The 23,681-nt window shown below is 55.9% G+C and overlaps 1 protein-coding gene and 1 pseudogene across 1 annotated transcript; both read left to right on the forward strand.

Annotated features, from left to right (window-relative positions):
- The first annotated feature begins 3,728 nt into the window (after positions 1 to 3,728).
- LOC130679497 (pleckstrin homology domain-containing family G member 4B-like) lies at positions 3,729 to 12,772 on the forward strand. Its single transcript, XM_057488404.1, has 10 exons — positions 3,729 to 3,799; positions 4,174 to 4,272; positions 4,488 to 4,902; positions 6,978 to 6,986; positions 7,218 to 7,457; positions 8,753 to 8,842; positions 8,915 to 9,151; positions 10,402 to 10,571; positions 11,228 to 11,406; positions 12,242 to 12,772. The coding sequence occupies exons 1-10, from the start codon at positions 3,729 to 3,731 to the stop codon at positions 12,478 to 12,480; spliced, it is 1,749 nt and encodes a 582-aa protein (XP_057344387.1). The 3' UTR covers positions 12,481 to 12,772.
- Positions 12,773 to 20,018: 7,246 nt separating this feature from the next.
- On the forward strand, positions 20,019 to 23,620 carry LOC118933188 (leucine-rich repeat-containing protein 14B-like; annotated as a pseudogene).
- Positions 23,621 to 23,681: the final 61 nt, after the last annotated feature.

Here is a 23,681-nt window from a genome sequence, read left to right on the forward strand (position 1 = left end):
ATATCCATGTTAATATGTGTAACTCTAGTTCATTCATTTTAACTGGTTTATACTATTGTTCTATAAACATACCACAACCTTTTATTTTTCCAATATTTCACTATACAAATAGTGCTGCAATAGTTTAGGCAAGAATTAAGGGTCTCATCTAAGATTGTAGCAGTAGAGTCAAAAATATGGAGATGATTATGAATGAGATAAAATGAATCAAAACTTTTTCTTACTTCATTGCTGGGCAAAGAAGAGCTAGAAATAAAAAAAATGTAGAAGTAAAATCTACTGGACTTCATAGCAAGTTCTATACAGAGGAAGTGGGAAGGCAAAAAACAAGGAAATCTCAAAGACTGGCAAAAATGTAGAGCAGGAAATCTCTTATGCACTGGTGGTGCCAACTGGTACAAACACTGTATAAAAATATTAAGCAATACATAGTAAAATCAAAGCTGTATGCCATTTCCATCACAGCAATTCCACTTCCAGATATAGAATCCAGAAAAGTTCTCATCCATGTGCACAAGAGGTCATAAACAAAAATGTAAATTTCAGCACTATCGGTATAGTTAAATATTGGAAAAATAAAAGGTTGTGGTATGTTTATAAAACAAAATAGTATAAACCAGTTAAAATGAATGAACTAGAGCTACACATATTAACATGGATATATATCTTTAGTATATAAACACAATCACCTGAGGAAAGAAAAAGTTGTATTTACTTCTTATCAATTTTAAGACAGAGCAATCCTAAATAAATCGGTGAAAAAAGGAAATGGGTATGTCTTATGAGTGATCGACGTAACAAGTCTCTGGAGCACAAAGAGACTGAAAATCAAAAAGCACGTCTTAGGTTTGGGCGGGGGCGGGGGGGGGGGGGGATGACACAGTTTTTTGTTTTTACAAATGTTAAGACTTGAAACCATAAAACTCTGGAGAAACAATAGGTGGTAAGCCTTGGATGTTGGTTTTAGCAAATTTTTTCTGCATATGTGTCCCCAGGCAAGGGGAACAAAAGCAAAAGTAAACAAGTGTGGCTACATCAAATTAAATGGCTTCTGGGCAGGAAATGAAACCCTCTAAAAGACAAAAAGGAAACCTATTTGTTAGGCAGGAAATTAGCTATGAGCGGGGTGGAAAGAGAAAAAGGCCAGAAAGTCCACTAAAAAGACCCAAAATTAATCAATTAAAAGCTCAAAAAGCCAAGAGCAACTTAATTACTTCTTGGCAAATAGTGAATCTGAGGCATCTTACTACACTGATGGACAGTGACTGCAGTGGGGTATGATGTGGGTGGGTGGGGGGGCTCATGCGTGAATGTAGTAACCACATTGTTTTTTCATGTGAGACCTTCATAGGAGTGTATATCAATAATACCTTAATAAAAAATTTAAGAATCTTACCTGTTTAACTTCCTGGGTGTTAAAATGCAATCTTATCTTTAAGATGGGATGCTTCCTGCCTTTTACTACATTGTTTGTGACTGGGCTTACTTGCCATATTATTTGCCCAGGTTATGTATCACTTGATTAGGGGATGGAGGGGGAAAAGCAGCATCTGGGCAAAGTTAAAGATAAACTGGGCCTTTTATCCGGCTGCACTAAATGTTACACCATCCTCATTTAATTGACACAATGAAGTCTTGGGCTACATGGAGGCATTTTCTTATCCGGGGGATGTTTACACAAACATTCCAGGCCGGGTTACTCCTGGCTTTTTAGTTTTAAGTAATCTTCACTGAAGAATGCTTATACTCCTAATTTGGTACTTGACTCTGACTTTGCTGAATTGTTTAAATACGGAGGTTTGGCAGGGGTCTTTTTCCGGAGGTTTGGCAGGGGTCTTTTTCCAGAGGCCCTCACCCTACTCTGACTACACCCACGGTCCCTGTCTCAGAATCCCCGTCTCAGAATTACTCAGCTGCAGATTACAAACCGAAATTACAGAAAGGTATGAATTTCTAAATACAATAAACTGCACTGTCAGTTCCCAGACCAAAGTAAAGAAACTTCATTCCCAAATAAAAGACATGAGAAGTACCCTCTCGAGAAAAATTTTAATTTTAAGGTGCTGCCTCTGGGCGGCCTCTCGCCCGCCGCCCCGCTGCGGGTCACACTTGAACCTCAGCCTGCCCGGCCCTCGCCCTCGAGGCCCCCGCCGAGAAAATCCACACACGGCAAAACGCCCACCGGCCTCCCAGTCTGCGCGGCCCGGCCCGGCCCCACCGCCTGCGGCACCGGCCAGAGCGGCGGGGGCAGGTCGGCGGGGCGGCCCCGGGCAGGGCGGACGCGCGCCGCGAGGCGGAGAGCAGCCGCCCTCACCACTCAGGCCCGGGCGGAGGAGCAGTGGCTCAGGCGCGCCTCTCTCCCCCTCCCCCGGCGAACTTCACCAGCCACTGGGACATCCGCCCCGGGCGCACCCGCTACGCTCCCTCCCTTCCCGGGCGGCCCCTCTGTCGCAGCGCGCCAACTCCTGGCCCCCGGGCGGGCCCCGCGAGCCCACCACCCGCGTCGGCCGCTTCCCGGCCCCGCGGGCCACGCGCTGCCCGCCGAGCCACTCGCACGGCCGCCCCCTCGTCCGGCTCCGCCGGAGGCAGGGTTCCCCGCGCCCCGTCCGGGTCCCGCCGCGCCCCGCGGCCACGTACCTTCTGGCCCGCAGAGCCGTCGCTGTCGCCTTCACCCTGAAGCAGGGCCCGCTCTGGACCCTCCACCGCAGATCCGCAGGAGCGGGAGCCGCTTCTCCGCCGAGCTCTCTGAAGTCCGGCGAAGGCAGCGGCTCCAAGTCCGGGCCGGTGCCGCCCCCGCATGCGCGCCGGAAGGACGGCGCCGCCGAGCTCGACGCGGGTTCCTCAGCATCTGCTCTCCGCCCAGCCCGCTGCGCGGACAGGACGGCACGGGCAGCTCCTCCCGGGCCGGCCGACCGAACACTGAGGGAGCAGCAGCAGCGGCTTCCCTCGGCAGCGCTCGCGGTGCTACCGACTGAATAAGGCGGCGGCAGCGCCTGCAGCTACTGCGCAGCCGCAAGACTCACGTGATCGACGCTCTCGCCCAGTAGATGTCCAAGAAATGGAAGCAACCTAAGTGTCATCAGTAGATGAATGCATAAAGAAGAGGTGGTACATATACACGATGGAATATCATTCAGCCATAAGGAGAAAACAAATCCTACCATTTGCAACAACACGGATGGAGCTGGAGGGTGTTACGCTCAGTGAAATAAGCCAGGTGGAGAAAGACAAGTCTCGAATGATTTCACTCCTTTGTGGAGTATAAGAACAAAGAAAAAACAGAAGGAACAAAACAGCAGCAGACTCACAGAACCCAAGAATGGACTAACAGTTACCAAAGGGAAAGGGACTGGGGAGGATGGGTGGGAAGGGAGGGAGAAGGGGGAAAAGGGGGCATTGCAATTCGCACACATAATGTAGGGGTTGGGGGTATGGGGAAGGCAGTATACACAGAAGACAAGTAGTGATTCTATAGTATCTTACTACCCTGATGGACAGCGACTGTAATGGGTATGTGGGGAGGACTTGGTGATGGGGGGAGTCTAGTAAACATAACGTTGCTCATGTAATTGTAGAGTAATGATACCAAAACAAAAAAAGAAAGAAAGAAAAGTTTCTAACACGGTAATTTGCTAATTTTTCCAAGAAGCAGTAGGAACTCTACCACTACAGCACAGTCATGCAGCACAGCCTGCCTGCTCCCAGTTCAGTAACAGTCAAATCCGAATATGTTGAAGGGTTTAGAAAACACCCGGCCTAACCTGCACACCCATTTCCCCTCAGAGAGCTCAACAGGATCGTGGGGGAAGCCTTCTCACACTCATCCCATCCTCCCCAGGGCTTTACTCTGACAAAGGGAAGCTCAGGCCCTCCCCTCCCACTGAGGCAAACACTCTGACCGCCGTGGGACACAAACCCCTCAGGCTCAGACACAAACTCGCCTGGTCTCCCAGTGGGAAAGTCCAGCCAGCAGCTGCCACTGTGGGCAGAGGGGTCTTCCTTCCTCTCCGTCTGGCTCGCCCTGGTCCTGCGTCTGAGTGACCTGCATAGCAGTCCTGTGACCTGAGTTCACACGAGCCACCCTTGGCCGCCCAGCATCAGGCAAGCCTTCCAGGCCATCTTGGCAGCGGTGGCCCCCTGCTGCCCTGACCAGCTCGCTCCTCTGCTGTGCAGGTGGGTGGGTGGATGCCTTAGTGCCGTGAGCTCCCAGAACCCGTGGGCCCAGAGCCGGTTGCCGAGTATCCGAAGAGCTGTCACCAGGAACCCACGGAGGTGACTGTGGGGAGCTTCCCTGGGGCAAGGCAGTGGGGTGGGGCCTGGGCGGCCAGCAGGCCCTGCAGCAGTGGCACAGGGCCTTGCAGCTTCAAGAGGCCCTTTCTGTGACCACCCGGGCCCCAGTGCCCCACCTTTGGACTGGAGCCCCCTGAAGCAGGTGCTTGCCCAGGGGGCTGAGAGGGGACACCATAGCAATCCTGGACTTGCCTAAGTGACCCCGAGGTCCACACTGGACAGTGGGCCCCACTGCTCCCTGGAAAAACCACTCTGTGTGGGCAGGAGAGTGGGCACCTGGGCCCAGGTGTGCATGTCCCGGGCGACAGCTACACCTACTCTGAACCCATGCAGACACCCAGTGGCCACCCCAGGAAACACCCCCTGAAGAAAATCATGAAGAAAACACAAAGCTTTGAGATTCCATTAGCCTGTGGCCCCAGGAATGTGCACCGGCCAGGCCACACGGGGTTCTTCGTCAGAGGACTGGAGACCACCACTGCCACAGCCAGCCACAGAGAAGGTGGACCCCTGAGCCAGGGTGCTGAGAGCCCCCCTCAGAACTGGAGTCTGTCCTCTCCTGCTAGGACCTGGCCCTGTGAGGACGACGGGAGGAAGAGAGAGAGCAGGAAGGTGAGAAGGGAGCCCTCCGGCCTTCAGGCCCAGTGCTCAGTGGAGATCTAGACACCCAGAGCCATTCCATGTGCTCCTACAAAGCAGAGAATCCATAGGCACCCCTCCCAGCCCATCCTGTCCAGTCCAGGCTGAAACAGGTGCGCCTTTGCTTTTAAGCAAGGTGTTAATTACTTTCCATGTTTAGAACAGAATCCTTGAAAACTGCTTCTTTTCCTTGACCTGAGGTAATGTGGCATACCCACTCTGATGGTTACATAACCAAGTCTAGTTATTTAAGGAGCCCTGATTTTAGAAATTTACAATAGGCAAATAAAGGCCACAATATGAAAATTTTACCTCAAAAATTGCTTTTACAAAAAGACCCTAAGTGTTGAGACTAGAGATATGCACCCATTTACCTATTGCCCAAACAGATGTGTCCATTTTAATGTGTCAAATATTTAAGAAAATGTTTGTAAACATTTTCTTATTAATAGTTTGGATAAAAGTGGGCAAGAACTCCACCCATGCCTAATGGCAGATAGCAGCATTGCTGGGCATTGCTTGTCCCTGGGCTGTTTGTCCATTTCTCTAGTGAGTGGTGGGCTGGCTGGAGGTAGGTGTCTTCCACAACAGGCCTTAATCTGACCTGAGGGGGTTACATAAGTCTTCTGACACACTCCTTCAAGTTTCCCTACCTCTGGCAGTTACAGTGTGCTCCTTAAAAGGTGGGACTTTTGGGACTTTGGGAGCATCTGCATTGCAGGGAAGGCACCAGGTTTGTGAACCGCCTTCCAGCTCCACCAAGCTCATTTTGAAGGTTTAGGGGCCGCAGAACACAGGGCCGGGGCTGTCCACCTGCTGAGAGCAGCCCTTGGTTGTTCTGGGTCCGGGAGAACACGTGGGGACCTGTCCTGCTTTTGGCCCTGAGGATAGGTCCCCTGCCTGCTGCATCCAGGCCACAGACTGATCCAAGCCCAGGTCTGGAGTGGGGCCCTCCTCAGACACCAGGACAGTGGAGACAGTCCTGCTGCCTGTCTGGGGGTGTTCCTGTCACTTGGCCAGCAGGCATCTCCCAGGAAATTCCGAGCCATCACGTCCACAAGTCAATTTCCATTTGGTCCAAATACCCAGACCACTAATTTTATTTTGTTCCAGAGTATTTAAGGATGCTTATTTTCAGTGAGTGTTCACAGGAGGTGACTCCATGGCCCACGCTTGCTGTAACGGTGGCCCTCTGGTTTGCTGGGGGCTCCTCCAGGCCTGCAGCAGTTACTGATCCACCGGAAGGTGCCATTTTTGCAAAAACAATAGCATTTGTAAAATTTGTTGTGCAGGTGTGGGAAAGCACACATTCTCCAAGCCAGCTGCAGTGGGTGTGCTCTGTAGCTCTTCAGACCACCACTGTATTTCCGTCATTAGCTGCTATTAATTTTTCCACTTGAAAAAACCAAATATATGCAAAAAATTTGCCACCCCCATTAGTGTCATTGGGATTGAGTACTTTGAGAAAGTTGCTAGTAGGATGCTATCAAATAAAGAAGAAAGTAATGTGCCTCGCTGTTGGCAGGGTGGGGCCCCAGTTCACCAGCAGACTCTGCTCAGCGCCCAGGTGAAGTGAAGCCAATTGGTACCATGTGCATCCTTGAGACATGTACAGTGCTTGGACACCAGCAGGCACCGTGGAGGAGAAGAGGTCTGCCCCCTGCTCACATCCCTCCCTGGCCTCAGGGTCAGATATCACTATATAAAGCTGATTTTGCAGAAATACCTTCTGGTGGGTTAGCAGCAGGTGTGCATCAGAAACCCATGTCCCCATAAATCTCCACAGCCTTCTTTGCAGAGGCTCCCTGCTGGGAGTGTTTGGATGTCCTGCCGGAGCAACCCCTGAAGAGAGGCTAGAATCACACCCTCTGGAAACAAGAGGCCTCATGACTCGGGCTTAAGTCAGGAGCCTGTGAATCTCACCTTTTCAGTTTCCAAAAGGATCTCTCATTTGTAAAGGCCATGATCAATAATGGGGAAGTTATTTTTTGTGCTAATATGCATCCCTCCCTGTTTTTATCTTTCCTATTTATATTGCATCAAAGGAGCAACTCCAGGTAACAGTGAGAGAATGACTCAGGGCTGGGAGCACTCTTGTGAGTGGTCATTGCTGGACTGGAAGTGCCCTGCTTGCTGGGAACCTCCTGTCTGCATGCCGCCACTGTCCTTATGGATTTCCATTGCTTCTGTCTCTGTAGGAGGCGGAAACGTTGACGCCGTGTTGCAGGGGCCTTTGCCTGCCGCCTGACTGTCCCACCGGCTCTCTGTCTTCCAGCCGCCAACCACAGCACATAATGGCCGAGATGATTTCCACAGAGAGGGAGTATGTCAGGTCCTTAGGATATGTCATCGACAACTATTTTCCAGAAATGGAAAGAGCAGACCTGCCCCGGGACCTCCGTGGGAAGAGCCATGTCGTCTTTGGAAACGGGGCGGAGCTCCACGACTTCCAGGGCCAGCACTTCCTCAGGGAGCTGGAGTGCTGTGGGATCTGTCCACTGGCTGTGGGCCAGGGCTTCCTCAGACACGTGAGTCCCTCTGGGCTGCAGGGAACCCAGGGCCAGGAGAGTCGGAGCACTGCTGTTGGGGTTAGGCATGGGTCCCTAGGCACAGTAAGACTTGTGGCCCAGTCAGTGGCCCACAACAGGCAGGCAGCTGTGGGTCTGACAGCACTGGCCACACCCCGTACACATCGCCCGATGGCAGCCTTGTGGAGAGCCACACGCGCTGGGACCTCGCCCACATCCTCACGCTTAGACCTGTACCCACCCTGCGCCCTCATGCCCAGGGCTAATCGGCCAAAGCAAGTCCCGATCAGCTTGCTTCCCACACCCAGGAAGCCCACTGGTCCCCTTCAGAACCCTTCCCAAAGTTCCCTGGGGCAAGGCCTGCCTAGTTCTGAGAATCTGGTGGGGACTCTTGACAGAAGCACATGGAATGTACACATTAACGGAGGGGGCTGCTTGCTCTCTCTTCAGCCACGAGTACGGACCGTCTCTCCATTAGGGTCTTTCACAAAATTCTTAATTCACTTTGGAAAGAAAATCCTTTCAGCAAACGCTTACCAGGCACTATTCTAGGCACAGGGACCCAGGGGGTCTGCACTGTGGGCAGATGAAACATTTGCCTCAGCACTTTTAAATAGAGATTCCACAAGGAAAACACCACAGATGAAATAAATCCCACAGGTTATGTCTTTTCAGCTAGTTTTTGAAAGACACTGGTAGTCATAAGGTGCAATTTCTGTATTTTTGGCAATAATTTCAAGAATTTTTAATGTTTGGACAACTTTGGCTCTTGAATCTTAGTAACATTTCAAAGCCCCCCATTCTGAACCCTCCCGGGCTTGCCCTCTTGCCCTTTCCCCCAAACTCCACTTTAAGACAATTCCAGGACTTGGCATCAGGCCTGGGGCACTCCCACACCTTCGGGAGCTGAGTAGTCTTAATGCAGGTCCAAGCCTCCAGCCTCCTGCCTCCTGCCTCCAGGCTCCAGGCTCCAGCCTCCAGCCTCCTGCCTCTAGGTCCAGCCTCCTGCCTCCTGCCTCCAGGCTCCAGCCTCCTGCCTCCTTCCTCCAGGCTCCAGCCTCCTGCCTCCTGCCTCCAGCCTCCTACCTCCAGGCTCCAGCCTCCTGCCTCCTGCCGCCAGCCTCCTACCTCCAGGCTCCAGCCTCCTGCTTCCTGCCTTCAGCCTCTGGCCTCCTGCCTCCAGCCTCCTGCCTCTAGCCTCCTCCCTCCATCCTGTGGGAGAACTTGCATGGATAGCAGGGACAGCAGCGATTCCAACCCCACCAGGCTCAGGTGCCCTGTGTTCTCTTCTGCAGGAGGAACAGCTTGGCTTGTACGTGCTCTACAGCAAGAGCAAGCCCCAGGCAGACGCCCTGCTCCACGACCACGGCAACATCTTCTTCAAGGTCATCCCCCCTCCCCGCGAACTGCGTCACCCCCAGCCTGGTCGCACCTGACCCCCTCTCCTGCCCGTGCAGGGCAAGCAGCGGGAGCTGGGTGACAAGATGGACCTGGACTCCTACCTGCTGAAGCCCGTGCAGCGCATGGGTAAGTATGCGTTCCTGCTCCAGGACCCGGTCAAGGAGGCCGGCCTCTGCCTGGCCCAACAGCAGGAGCTGGGGGAACTTGGAGCCGCCGAGGACGTGGTCCGCTACCAGCTGTGCCACGGCAACGATCTGCTCGTCGTGGATGCCATCCGCGACTGTGACATAAGCGTCCAAAGCCCTGACGTGCTCTCATGCGCTCAGGACTCTGGGCTGGTGCAGGGGAAAAACATGATCAGGGCCGAGAACACATGAACTTTCCTTCAGGAAAGTCCCCGAAACAGACACCTCCCAGAGGCCCCCCCAGAGACTCTACCAGAGGGGCAGGAGGGTGAGAGGAAGGACCCCAACGTCTGGGCCACTGGGGCAGTAGCTGCATGCATGAAAAGCAGGCTGGCTGCAGACCAGACTTACTGGAGCTGTTTTAAATCAACTGGATGCATCGACAGTTCAGCTGTACTGTGGGGCTTTGGGGGTGCTAAGGCCGACGCCCACACACCCCCATGGTGGCGTGGCAGGACCAGCACACGAGGAAGAGGAGACTGCCCTCTAAGATGGGACCCCTTGTATCTGGAGGTCAGAAGGCACGGCTACAGAATTCCCCACACAGAATGAGAACACTATGCCTCGCTGAAACGGGGCTGACCTCAGGATGGAAGGCTGCGGGAGAGACCTGCTGTTGTTTGGGACCCATCTCACAAGGGAGCAATCGCCTGGCAAGGGCGCAGAGACTGCAGACCCCCACACGGGATCAGCCCAGATGCCGCTCAGACAGGATTCTGGGGGTGGGGGAGCTGCACTGACATGCGCGAAAGGGCTTTTGCAGACCCTCTGTGTGAACCGGCAAGCACAGGAACCTGCCGAGGGTTCGGCACCCGATTCCAGACCTAGTGTATAGGTTTTCCCCTCACATCCAGGCAACTCTTGAACCCCAGATGGATGTCTTATAATTCAACCCAGTTCTGACATCATCTCCCTGAGTCAGTGTCAGACCCCACAGGTTAAGGGCTCTGTCCCATGAGATTGCCCCCTACCCCACCCAGTCACAGGCTGGAGGTTCCAAAAACCCCCTCCTTGGGTTTGAGTAATTTGCTAGAGTGGCTCAGAGAACCTAGGGAAGCATTTTACTTCCTAGATTTCCAGCTTATTGTAAGGGATGTAACTCAGGGGCCAGAGGAAGAGCCACACAGAGCTGGGCATGTGGGGAGGGCCGTGAGTCTCCGCTGCCCTGGGCTCACCAGTCTGCACACTACAAGCCTGGCCTTTGGGGGTTTGGGGGAGGCTTCATTCCCAGGCAGGACTGATAAGAGTCAGTGGCCATTGAGGATTGAACTCAAGTCTCAAGCCCCCTTCCCAGAGGCCAGGGTGGATGTATCAGCTGGAATCTAATCATCCCTGAGGGAGACTTGCTCTGTCTGCAGGTGAATTTGAAGGAACAGGGGCCACTGAGATGCCAGGATGCATTTATCATTTGCTGTGGAAGGAGAAAGTATTTGAGGCAAGTGTTCCTCTTTGAAGACCCCATCCTGTTCGGCAAGACCACAAAGGTGGGTGGGGACTACAACACCTACACATACAAGCAGTCCTTCAAGGGGTCCCTCCTCCCGTGTGCCCAGTGCCACTGGGGGTCGGGCCTGGTCCACTGGAGACAAAGCAGGGAGCACATGGTGTCTGCTACTTGCTGTGGTGCTCTGGCTGAGTTTTTGAAAACCTCAGACCTCCCAAAGCTGCAGGGATATTCACCCTTTCCAGTCCTGTGTGCTGGCTCAGGCTAGAAAACAAACATCTCCTCAGTCCGTGACTCCAGCCTGGATTTTGGTCATGTTGAATGGAGGCGGCCTTCCCTCACCTGCCCCTCGCTGATGGAGGCTAAGGGTGAGGTCTCCTGCTCTCAGGCTCCTCCCAAGGAAGACCACCCCTGCGAACCCTTACCTGCCAGCACTGAGGGACATCACAGGGGTCCTGCGGCCCTGGGTGAGAGCCAGAGGGCTCCATAGAGCCTTCCCATTCCACCATCATTTTCTCCAGTGGGGAAATGGAGGCTCCGAGAGGGAGCCAGTGCAGACGGGGGCACTCCATCCATCCCATCCGTGGGAGCCCCTGGCCTAGCTTTGTCCACACCACCTGGTGTCTGAAAATCTCCAGCACTGAGGCGCTGGGGTCAAACAGTCAGCCAGAATGTGGTCAGCTGCTCAAGGGAGGGCCCTGGGGTTCCTGACAGTGCTGCCCCTCGGGGCTCGTGATGCGGACAGCAGAGATCAGGATGACGGAGAATGTGGGTGACAGCGGTTTGAGGTTCAAGATCTGGTTCCGCAGGTGGAAATCCCAGAACACCTACATTCTCCAGGCCAGCTCTGCGGAGGCCAAGACCACCTGGACCGACATGATCAGGAAGATCCTGTGGCGGCAGGCGCTGAGGAACATAGGTGGTGGGATGTCATGGGCTGGGCTTGGGGCAGGTTTAGACTAGGTTTTGGGGTGAGTGGGGGCAGGGTTTAGGCCGGACTTTGGTCTGGGCTTGGATCTGTGCTTGGGGTGGCTTTGCTCAGGAAGCCCAATGGCCCCTAAACCCCTTCCAGTGGGTCAGTCCTTTGCAGGAGCTGGAAGTTGCGGTGCTTGGTGGGGTCTCCCTCCCCAGCCTCCCACGCCCTTGCCCATCCCCCTGCCCCACCTGGCTCTGATCATTGCCTTCCTTCCTCTGCTTGGGTCCCCAGGGGCCGCCTTGTCACATGGTCACCTGGGCTCATGCCCCTCCCAGCACTCAGCACACAGCATGTGTGCCTGGCCTGGGGGCCTCTGTCCCTGACTGTTCCCCTCTGTCTCCTGCTGTCCTCATTGTCCCCCACTGTCCCCTCTACCCCCCTTTGTCCCCTAGTGCCCCCACCGTTCCCTGCTATACCAAAGTCCCTCTTTCTTCTGCTGTCTCTTGCTGTCCCCATTGACCCCCACCATCCGTCTGTCCCCACTGCAGGCTGCACCTGCTGCCCAGCTCACCGCTCTTCACCAGCAGACAGGGTATCTCCCCTTCTCTCCCACTGGACACCCAGTCTCCGAGGCCCCTCGCCTTACTCTTGGTCCCTGAAAAGGGCCACTGTGAGGCCAGGTCGGAGGCACCACCACCTCTAGGCCCCAAGAACACTCAGGGAGCAGGGCCGGCCAGCCTGACTTGCTCCTGGCCTAACAGTTCTGGGTGTAGAGCATCATCGGCGGCATTGTACTCAACGAACTGCTTGGGGAATGGGCCGCATTCTTTCATCTTAGAACTCAGAATGCAGGAGGTGGTGTGTATGGGGATGGGCAACAAGCTGTTTGTGGACATCAAGCCCAGCGATGCGGCCAGAAGTGACCAGGCTGCCGACTACATCACGAAGGACACAGGTGAGGCGCCTTGGCCCTCACTCTCACCCTGCCTGCCCACTCAGACCCAGGCCCCACGTGTGCGGTGGGCCCTGTGGGCCAGCAGGAGGGTGGACGGTAAGGCCCACACCATGCCTGGGTGACCCCAGGGAGAGGAACTGGGCCGGTGCTCTGGATGGGCCTCTCGTTCTTGAAAGTGGCTGCGCTTCTGGAGCAGAGGCCAGACTCACATGTTTTCTGTCCTCTCCAGAGTCACAGACCCAAATGTCCACAGCTGTGCCTGCTCCCGGTGGCCAGGCCGCCCCCTTCAAGAGGCCACATTCCACCATCTCAGAGAGCAGCACATCCTCCTCCAGCAGCCAGCCCTCCACCTGGGGGCCATGGCGCCTGCATGGACCCGGCTGCCCAGCCCACGTGGGACCACTGAGCCCCGCCCACTGCCACTGGCCATGTGACATTCCCACCTGCATCGAGGAGGACGAGCAGGAGAAGGGGGCAGGGAGTCAGCCTTCCACATGTGAGTACATTTGCACGTGGGAGCCATGCACACTCAGCCTCCCGCAGCTGGTTTGGGTAGGGATACCCACACGTTCATTTATTTCTTTTGGTGTTATGTACTTCCAAAAGTTTTCAAACAATTTAGCATTTCGTTTTTATAAAAACAAAAAACTTCCAGTTTCATCCAAGATGTGTAACAGGGAACAGATTTAAAACAAAGACCAGACAAAACAAGACATAAGCAGACAAAAGATACAAAACAAGAGGTTTTAAGGCCTGGACGTCCAGCATCAAAGGACAGGAAGGCAGGAGAGCCCTGCAGCTGTGCTGATTTCCTCCGTGAGAGTCCCCAGGGCCCGTGCAGGGATGAGGGACCAGGAGGGGCCCGGCAGGCTGCCCGAGCTGAGATGAGCGAAGGTGTCTGGGCTTGCAGGACTGAGCAGAGGCCTGTGCAGAGCGGGAGGCCACACGAGGATGGAGCCTTTAGCAGAACTGGAACACTCCCCTGTGCTCACGTGATGCCTGATGGAACCCTGGAAACTCACAGGACACAGGGCGGCCACTGAGGGACCCAGTACTGCCCGGACCCACCCACCAACCACGCCCTGAGGATCCAGCTGTTCTCAGGTAACCTAACTATGTCCCAGAACAAAGCACCAGGAAATTTATATGGCGACGATATCCCACACCCAACACAGAGAATTCCCATTGCCAGACATCCAGAGACAGGCCTGCAACAAAGCAGGAAGCATAAACCATAACGAGGAGAATGACTGGTCAAATAAAACCAGCCCAGAAGTGATATGGTGCTGTCAGCTGTGGGTTGTTCTGTCTCCCTGATATCCACAAAGTTAAATAGGACAGGGTGGATACAAAATAATACCCAGGCTGAACTTAGAGGGGTAGAAGACCACAGCATCTAAGATGAAATGCATGGGAGTTAAGTCAGCAGAGGAAATTATCTGAACTGAAGGCATGTCAGTAGCAACTGTCCCAAATGGAACACGGGGTCAAAAGAACATCAGTGGGCTACAGGACAACACCAAGCAGCCTGATAAATGTGTAATTAGAGTTCCCAAAGTTGGGGTCAACACAATTTTAAAGGAACAATGGCTGAGTACTTCCCTAATTTGACAAAACTACAAACGCACAGCCCTAGAAGATGCGTGAACCCCAAAAACAGACATAACCAGACTGCACGGCGCCAGAGGCAGGCAAGAGCTCCCGAAGGCAACCAAAGGAAGATGGCAGGCTCTGTACAGGTGAGTGGTTGGGGGTGGCTGCAGGCCCCTCACTGGGAGCGGGACGGCGTCTCATCTGTGACACCCTAAAAGGAGAAGCTGTCAAACTAGAATTCATACCTGACAAAAGTGTCTTTCAAAAATGGTGAAATAAAGTCATTTCAAGCATGCGGAAGCTAAAACGACTGCACCCGAGCAGGCTGAAACATTCAAGGGCCTCTTCAGGGACCGGGAAACTGCTGACAGAAAGGAGGCCTGTGCAGGGCAGAGTGTGGGGCATCAGGCTTCTCCATCGTCCGGATCTGCAGAGGACAGGCAGCTGCCACATATACAGAAAACACAAACATGACAGCATTGGACTTGAGGTTTATCACACGTGTGGGCAAGACCAGTGACATGGCAGCATGTGGAAGGAGGGGTGGAGGAAGGTTTCTGGATGGGTGAAATTGCTCCACAAGCACCACGGAAATAACAAAACCAAGATTCGGCAAATGCGACACCAGAGCAGCTGAGGTGGGTTCATCAGAGAAGCTCAGTCCGAAAGCTCACAGGAAGGAGAAGTAGTGAGGAGCGGAGGGCTAACCAGGAAGGGGCCTGGGGTGGCCGCACACAATCACGTCAACGCAAATGAGGACAAGGGCGCTCCTGCAGGCTGCACGGGCCTCACGGTGCGCACAAGTCCAGAGCTGTCACCCTGCACTTGGGGAGCAGTGTGCTTTGTCAGTCGTTTCCCAATTGAGCAGCATCTCGTATAAGCACAAGCAAGCACACATCCCCATGGAGATGGAGCAGATATGCGCACAGGAACAGATATGCGCACAGAACCACGGGGGCTTGTTTTCTCACCCCCTTAAAGTGGACAGTAGGCAGGCGTGGCATGGACAACCGCAGTTTCTGGTGACCCCCCAGGACACCCATTCCATAAACAGGCCCATCCCTGGGTGATAGTGCCAGGCCAGGTGCCCACTCAAGCCCAGAATGTGCCATTGCTACCATGAAAACATCTCTGAGGCATCACCTGACCACAAAGGTGTCTGTGTATGGGCCGAAGCATCAGGTGAGACCTACTTGGGGCACCCAGGTGCTGTGTGCAACCTTGGGCTGCCCTCCCCACCCACACCCCAGGTCTGGGCTGATGCCCTGGGAAGGCCTGCATGGAGCAAGGCTGGGCATGTGCCAGCATTGCCAGCCCAGAGCGGTGACACTCTCCAGGAGGTGATGGAGGTGGCTCGCACCTGGGCTGGCAGGTGGGCTCTGCCTTCCCCCATCACAGAGCCAGAACTACAGACTTGGGGTAGGTATGCCTTCACGAGCTCAGCTCAGCCATCCTGCACTAGGGTAGAAACAGCACCTTATCCCCACAGAGCAGCAAGCAGGCAGGCACCAGCTGGGCACATGGGAGGTGTGACTGCACCAGTTAGGCTTGACCCCATGCCTGGACCCTGAGGCTACGCTTGGCCCAGGGTGATGCAGGACAGCCCCTGCAGTGGAGACTGTGCAGAGGCTGCTCCGGCCCTGCCTGGTGCAGCTTCTGTATACACCCTGAAGTCCTTCCTCACTTGGCCTAATTTTCTGTCTCCCTGTTGACCTGCACATCCTGGCCTGTGAGCCGGAGGCTTCCTGATGGTGGAGAGGTCTCCAGAGCACCTCTCCCCGGACCTTAAATCCCACGGGCCTGCTCTGTTGCAGATGGACAGGCCAGGGACCTGTTCACAAGCGCAGCGGTGCCAGACACCCAGCTGTCTGTCCTTTCTGCTTAGAGCCAGCCTCACAGGTTGTCACATCATAAATCTGCATGCTGAGCAGGAAATACCTCATTCCCAATTTAAGAGCTTCAGGGGCCCCTGAGTGGTGGGCACGATGGGTGGGAGGGGCAGCCGGGCACTGGAGGGTGGCAAGCCGATGGTCCAATCCTGAAGTGGCTTTTCTTCTCAGGGACCAGGTCCACACAGAGCATCTTGGGGGACAGCAGCCCCGTCCTCCCAGGGGCTGTTCTCTGACAAGGACCCCAGGGTGCCTCCCCCCAGTCTTCCACAGAGGGGCTCACATCTGCCACTCAGCAGAGGCCAGGTCACCAGAATCGTGAGTACCTTCTGAGACCCCTACACAAGAGGCCCAGGTGGGGCTGTGATGGGGCCCCGTGCGTGCCAGACGATGTTGGGTCTCCCTGGGCCACACAGACCCCTGGGGACTGGCTCCTCACCCACACCTCCATGCCAGGTTCCCAGCAAGCCTGGCTGTGGAACCAAAGGTCTGGCACCATGCTGGGTGCCACTGAACAGCAGAGACCTGGGGTCTTCTCCGGGCTCTGATTCTACCACCACGCAGAGGCCTGCACCCATGCCATCGGCCACGTGCTGGTCCCAGGCGGGTGGTGTGGGCTCTGGCTTCCTCATCAGAGCCCCACATCCTGGGTGGAGGGCTGGCGGTCAGTGGGCAGTTTCTGAACCCAGCCCTGTGAAATGCATGCTGGATGCCACTGCTGCTGAGGGTCAGGGATCTGCCAAAATAGGGCCCCTCTGGCAAGTCTCTGGCAAGTGTGCAAATCCCACCCTCCCTAGGGCTGATACAAAATGTGCTTTTACCTTGGGGAGTTGGGAGGGCCTGGTGTCTGCCCCCACCTGTTTCAGGGAGAACAGGAGGCCCCAGACACCACCCTAGATGTACACGTGGAAACACGGTCCCCTGAGAGGGCCTGAGGCGACCTGGGAAAGGGGCCAATCAGACAGGAAACCACAGCCATCTCCTTCAAAGAGACCTTCTCAGAGCCTCAGCCAGCCCCCACCCACCCCTGGTCATGGACATCTTCACTCTGCAAGAGCAGCCCCCACCTCTGGGAAACACCCCCAGATGCCTGCCTAGGCAGCACCAGAAGGGAAGGCCCGATCTTGAGGGTGTGCTGAGCCTAGAGTCCGAGGACCGGGCCCTTAGGGTGCATCCCCTAGGTCGCTCCTGATGGCCAGTGACCCCAGTTCTGATCGGTGACTCCCTCCCCTTCCAGCAGATCAAAACCACCCATGACTTAGGCTACTGGACCGTAGTTTGATGGGCCGACAAAGCACACCCTGTGTGTGACAGGCTTTTCAGGTAACCCCCAAGTAATGGGGCCTCCCACTTGCTGTCACTGCCCAGGCTCCCTCAGATGCTTCCATGGCACAGCTGCCCCACCAGGACAGATGTTACAGCACAGAGGGGAGGTACCTGGCCAGGAGGCTGCTCCCCTTGCTCCCCAACCCCTACTGACCTCCCTGGGTTCTTGCTGCCTGAAACCCCTGCTAACCAGCATATCCAAGAGGGCAGAGCACATATTCTTGGGGCACTGCTCAGCCAGGAGCAGCTCCTAGGGGACGAAGTGCCCTCTCCTTCCCAGACGGGGTTTCCCTGACACCTGCGTGTGCCCCGGGACATGGCACCCGGTCAACAGGGGCTCTGAGGTCAGCAGAGCCACAGCATGGCACTACGGTTTCCACACACACCACAAATCCACATCACAGTAGTCGCATGGCAGAGCCATGGCCCACTGGCCGGGCAAGTCCAGCAGGTTCTCAGGGCCTGGATGTTCTGGGCATGGAGCTGGGGAGGCACAAATGACATCAGACAACAAAGCAACAGCCCTACCGCCGCCGTGCCCCCAGCCCACCAGCTCCCGCCACCCCACTGCCTCCCAATGCCAAGCTTACACAGACGACCTCCAGGTACGTACGTGGGTCAGAGATCAAGTTCCAAGACTGCATGTCAGTGTGGACTCCGTGTGCCTGTAAAATAGTGAGACTGTTTTACACAAACCACATTTCAAATCATCTAAGTTCCTTCAGCTCACAAGAGCGGCTGCTCCTGAGACACACGCAAATGCACTTTCACACACCCGTGTTCCAGGACTGCAACAGCAAGCAGAACTGACATGTTTCAAGGCCAAACCTTTTTACCCACAGACCCCACATGCTGGCTGAGGGGGTCCACCGGGGCTTCTGCACATGGGTGTCTGTCCAGGGAAGTCAGCCATGCAGAGGACACCGTTTCCACTGGCCTGGCCCCAGCTGCTGCCTTTTTAAAGGCACCTGTTGGTATTCTGAGAGCACCTTGCAGGCACCCTGGCCACACAAGGCCTCTGCTGTCCCAGGTGGGGCAGGGCTGGCGGGGCCCAGCAGGTGGAGCAGTTCGTTCTTTTGAGTCTGTGATGGATGCTTCTCTGTAGGGAGAGTCCCAGTCATAGAGGAAGGAACCACTAGCAGACTTGTGCCCAAGGAAGCAGGACCACCCCCATGCCCGCTCACCAGCCTGGAGGTCACATGCCTCGGGTCCCGCCTGCCTGGGCATTGCACAGCCTTCCTCCCACCTGCCTGCCCAGCTCCTCCTGGCCCCACCAGCCCCCCAAGACCATGCTTCCCTGGCCTCCCACACACCCTAGCCCCGCCAGAGTGGAAGCACATGGACTGCCCCAGTGTGTGGGGGCCCAGGCAGGTGGGGGCATCTCAGCAACCTTCCTGACAACATGGCCTGGTGGGTGAGGGTCCCAAGCAGCCCCTCCAAGGTGTTTCCTGGCGCAGGTACCTCTGAGTACAGCTGGAAGTTCGATTCCATTTCCTTTTTAACTGGTTGCACTGCTAGTGAGGGGCTGAGGCCACAGGTTGTGGGGTGGGACCCCGGTTGTGGCAGGGGCGCGGCCAATGGGATGGTGCCCTCGTGGAAGGAGGTGACGTTGTGCCAAGGAGAGCTCTGCACCTGCAGAGGAAGAATTCGTGTGCGGTCTGCTGGTAACAGTTTCTTTGTTACTTTGTTTCAAGATGGCATGTTCCAAAGTTTAGGAACATAAATAAATGGGACTTACTTTCCCATGACCTGGCTGTGCTTCTCTTACTTGGTCTGTGGGATCCAGGATGTCACCTATGAACCCCACCCAGGGAGCCAGCTCCTGCCTCCCTGAGGGGATGTGGCCCTGGGCCTAACTCTGGGGTCTGCCCAGTCTACACCCACGTCCATGCCACTCACCCTCAAGTGATATCAGGGGCAAAGTCCCACAGCCTCATGCACAAACCTCACCTGCCTGACAACATGGGTTTCAGCCCTTCCCCCCCAGGGACCGCAGGGAGGGCAGGCCCTCGGGCACCAGTGGGTGGCAGCCCACCCGGCACATCCATTGGCCCACTCCCTCCTCTTCTCACACAGCCTCTCTGTCTCCAGCTCTGTCTCTGTCTCCCTCTGTCTCTCTGTCTCCATCTTTGTCTCTGTCTTTCTGCCTCTCTCTGTCTCTCTGTCTCCCTCTGTCTCTGTCTGTCTCTGACTCCCTCTGTCTCTGTCTCTGTCTCTCTATCTCTGTCTCCCCATGTCTGTCTCTGTCTCTGTCTCCCTCTGTCCCAGCCATGACCCCCAAGACCAGCGTGGCCCTGCTGGCCTGTGAGCTAACTGCCCAGCCCTTCCCTCAGCAGTGATGTTGGCAATGGTGTCTGGTCATGAGATAATCATTTGACACCCATGAGTACTGGGCGCCACTGGAAGAATTTTTTTGCTCCTCTTAGGTCTAAGCTGGGGCTCTGTAACAAAAAACAGATTAACAAGAGAAAAGCATGCAATTTATTTCACGTAAGTTGTGCATGCAATGGGAACCCCCATAAGCGAATGAGGACCTGAAGAAGTGGGCAGCCCAGGGGTTTCTGTACTAGGTGGAGTGAAGAGGCAGTTGTGCAAAGGAAGTCCCACCAAGGAGTCTGTGAGCACAGAGCTCCAGGCCCGCCTCTGGTGACAACGCTTCTTTCTTCCCGATACAGTGGTATGGGGGCAGGACTCTCACTGGAGTTTCTGCTCCTGTTTGGGATGAAGAGAGGGTCAGTGCCCTTATGCTTACTGCTTCTCAAGAACCCTCAGCTCAAAATGATCCTGGCACCAAGCAGCATACATCAGGCGCTGGGTTCTGCCACCCTGCAGACACCACATCTCACCTGCCGCCAGGTCCTGAGAGCAGATAAGGAGATGGACTCAAAGACAGGCAGACCCTTGGGCTGGCGGCAGCTCTGAGCTCGGCCCCTCCCAGCCCACCAGGATGCGTCGCGTGTCCTCCCAGCTCACTCTGGCCATGGTTCCTCCCATGGAAGGTGGGGAAGCCAGAGCCTGCCCAGGTCCTCAAGGAAGATAGAGGAAAAGGAGGGAGGAAGCAAATGGAAGAAACAGTTGTCAGTAGGGCCATCCCCATTCCTGGTACCACATCCCCAGGGCCCAGACAAGTCAAGGGTGGGAGTCCAGCCCCGGGGCCCCTGATGAAGTTTGTGGCCCAGGGCCTGACTTCATTCTCCATGGAGGGTCCCAGACGTGTTCCACCCGGTGTGCAGCAGACCCCGCAGCCCGGCCCTCAGGCAGCTCTGCTTTCACCAGCTAAGCACAAGGGACAGGGTGGCCACCTCCCAACAGCCCCACGGCCAGAGTCAAACAGGCACCCGGGACCAAAATAGCCATCAGATGACTGCAGCGCTGGCTGGTACCTTCTGCCCAAAAGCAAGCAGCTCAAGCAGATGCAGCTAAAAATAGTGAGAAGGGCACATGCCCCTTGGAGAAGGAGGAGGAGGGCGGCCAAAGACAAACAGGATGAGGTTGCTGCGCTCCTGTTCTGCTGAGGCCCTGGTGTCCCAGCCCCAGGTAGCCCGGCGGAGCCTGGACGCTGTGGCCCACCTCATCTACCTGCTCCTGTTCAAAGCCAGCTACTTTCTGGAGCAGGCAGAGGTGATCCACGTTCTGCTGGGGCACTGGCCGCTGGAGGAGTTCAGGCTGAGCGCCCTGCTGGGGCCCAGCACAGAGCATCCAGTGGACCTGCGGGACCGGGCCTGCTGGGCCTGCCTGGAGGCCTCTGTGCAGGGCCAAAGGCTGGAGGTGGCTGCGAATGGCCGACCTCACAGGAATCTGAGACATGCAGGTGCAGCAGTGCGCCTGTGGGAGGGCGCTGGGCAGGTGGGGCTGCACGGAGCTGCTGTGCTGGTGCCAGCTGCAGACAGAGCCCTGCACAGATCAGAGGCCCATCCAGGTCCTCGCTGATCTCTTTGTCACCGATGGCAACTTCAAGGTGGTGGTGCAGGCCCTGGGGCCGATAGGCCCCACTCCCCTGCAGCTGCACTGCCTCTCCTTCAGGGCGGACAGCCTGGACCCTGGCCAGCTCCTACACATGCTGCGTCTGGCGGGGCTCCAGGAGCTGCACAGGCTGGAATTGGTACACAATGTGTGGCTGCATGCAGGCCACGTGCAGCAGCTGCTGACCCAGGTGGGCTTCCCCTGGCTGGCCTCACTCACCTTGCCTGCCAAGGCCTTCGACCCTCCCCCTGGCAGCCCCCCAGCCCCTGACAGTGAGGACCCCTTCTTCACCTCCATCTCCTGGGAGCTCAGCCAAATGAGCCAGCTCAGTGAGCTGAGTGTGGCCTTCTCCACGCTGACTGGGAAGATCCAGAAACTGCTTGGTTGAGTCTGTAGCAATAGCACGGACAGCCCCCAGCATCCCAGTGGAGTCAGGATCACACAGGGCCTCCTGGGCAGGTTGAGGATGCACTGAGGGGCCATAAAATGGGACCTGGCCATGAGACGGGGTTAGGTGGGTATCTCAGCCTGGCACACACCAAGAGGCCAAAAAGGGGCAGGTGTTTAGCATGAACCACACTGTTCATACAGACAAGTGGGCCAGAGACGCCGCCCAAATCCAAGCTCCCAGACACAGGCCTCCTAGGCTTGGCTGTCGGGCCTGTTCCCTCAACCCTTTTATGAATCCAGATTCAAGGTGCAGGTATGGGTGGGGCAGGTGGGGAGAGGTGCTCAGCCCCGGGCCTGATGTGGATGAGAGTCGGTGGGGTTTCCTTGTGGGTGGGGGAGGGGGTAGGAAAGATGCAAGTAGGAACATTTTCCACCATGCAGGGCTGGGCAAAGCTGCAGAGAGCTCGCTGTGGGGTAGATGCCAGGGGCTCCATGCAGGGTACAGGGGCAAGAGGTGGGCAGGAGGCTATCTCAACAGGAGGATGTGGGACAGACCTCAGGACCCTGGACATCCTCTTCACTGAGCACTCAGCCAAGTGACACCAGACCCTGGCCCAGTGTGCTGGAGAGCAGGGGACCAAGCAAGTACCCAGATAGGGGTGCCACTCCTCACCAGCCAGAGCAGAGCCTCACCCCGCAAGCTGTGCATTTACTGGTGCCGGCTGCCCACCCCACCAGCATCAGGACTCAGCAGGGTCCCAGGCAAGGCTGAGGCTGGGCTAGACGGCTCCGAGGCCCTTCCTGCCCTAAAACTGTGGGCTTCCTCTCTCCACTCAGAGGGAAACCAGTGTTTCAGTCCCTGCCAAGCCACACATCTCCCCCTCCAGCAGACACGGCATGCTCAGCAGGGAGCCAAACATGTCCCCACACTCAGAGCACGTGGCTCATTGACAAGACGGATCTGCCATTCTAGCCGCTGACGACAAAGCCAGGCCTGTTTTCAGGTGAAGGTGATTCTTCAACCACAGGGACACACAGTCTCAACGCCTCGGCCCTCCCACTGGGGCCACAGGGCGGCCACAGCAGCCTGTAATGAATAAGTGTGGCTGTGTTCCTATAATGCTTTACCTATGGACACTGGCATGGGAATTTCATATAATTTTCACATGTCACTAAGTATTCTTTTGATTTTTTCAGCTATTTAAAGGTGTAAAAACCATTTCAGCTCTCAGGCTGAGCTTAGGCAGTGGGTGGATTTGGCCCAGAGGCTGCAGTCTGCTGGCCTCTGAGCCAGGCTCCATCGGTCTGCACCCAGAGTCCCCCTCACCAGTGCTGTCTTCTCACAGAAACCTAGGGACCCCGCTGAGAGTGCTGGACCTGGCCAACTGCTCCCTGAACCACGCGGACATGGCCTTCCTGGCGGCCTGCACCCACACCACCCACCTGGAGGTGCTAGACCTCAGTGGGCACAGCCTTGTTGACCTGTTCCCCTCCACCTTCTCCAGGCTGCTGGGCTGGGCCGCCCCGACACTGAGGGTCCTCACCCTGGAGGAGTGCAGCATCCAAGACAATCATGTGGGCACGGTGGGGCTGGCACTGAGCCCCTGCCACCGGCTCTGTGAGCTCCGGTTCCTGGGGAACCTGCTGTCGGCCGTTGCCCTGAGGCATCTCTTTGCCGCTCTCTGCGAGCTCCCGGAGCTGCGGTGCATAGAATTAATTCCTGGTTCCCAAGGACTGCTACCCTGAGGGTGCCGCCTACCCCCAGGATGAGATGGCCATGTCCAAATTCAACCAGCAAAAATATGATGAGATTGCCAGGGACCTGCATGCACTGCTGCTGAGGGCCGGCAGGGATGACATCCGGGCCTGCACCCCAGTCTTCCGAAGCTTTGACCCAGACATTCAAGAAACGAGCAATGAATTTGGAATGTTCTTGCTGCAAACTTTCAAAACTGCTCTGGAGAACTTCAGAGCACTGGAGCAGATGGAGTACGGCCTTGCACAGGCCAGGGCGAGTCTCACACCACAGCTGCCAGGTGGCCTGGGCTGCACATCTGCTCCAAAGCATTACTTAACGAATGCTGCACGCAGCATCCATTAGGGTGCCAGCGCAGAGGAAGCCCTGGCTTCCAGGAGTCACCCGAGACCACTTTAGCGTGAGG

Source organism: Manis pentadactyla, chromosome 1, assembly GCF_030020395.1.
Source record: "Manis pentadactyla isolate mManPen7 chromosome 1, mManPen7.hap1, whole genome shotgun sequence".
Classification (NCBI taxonomy): domain Eukaryota; kingdom Metazoa; phylum Chordata; class Mammalia; order Pholidota; family Manidae; genus Manis; species Manis pentadactyla.

Coding starts and splice junctions, on each gene's coding strand:
- LOC130679497 (XM_057488404.1), top strand. CDS start 3,729: ATGTTGAAGGGTTTAGAAAACACCCGGCCTAACCTGCACACCCATTTC. Junction 4,273..4,487: donor GTCACCAGGAACCCACGGAG/GTGACTGTGGGG, acceptor GACTTGCCTAAG/TGACCCCGAGGTCCACACTG. Junction 7,458..8,752: donor GCCAGGGCTTCCTCAGACAC/GTGAGTCCCTCT, acceptor TCTCTTCTGCAG/GAGGAACAGCTTGGCTTGTA.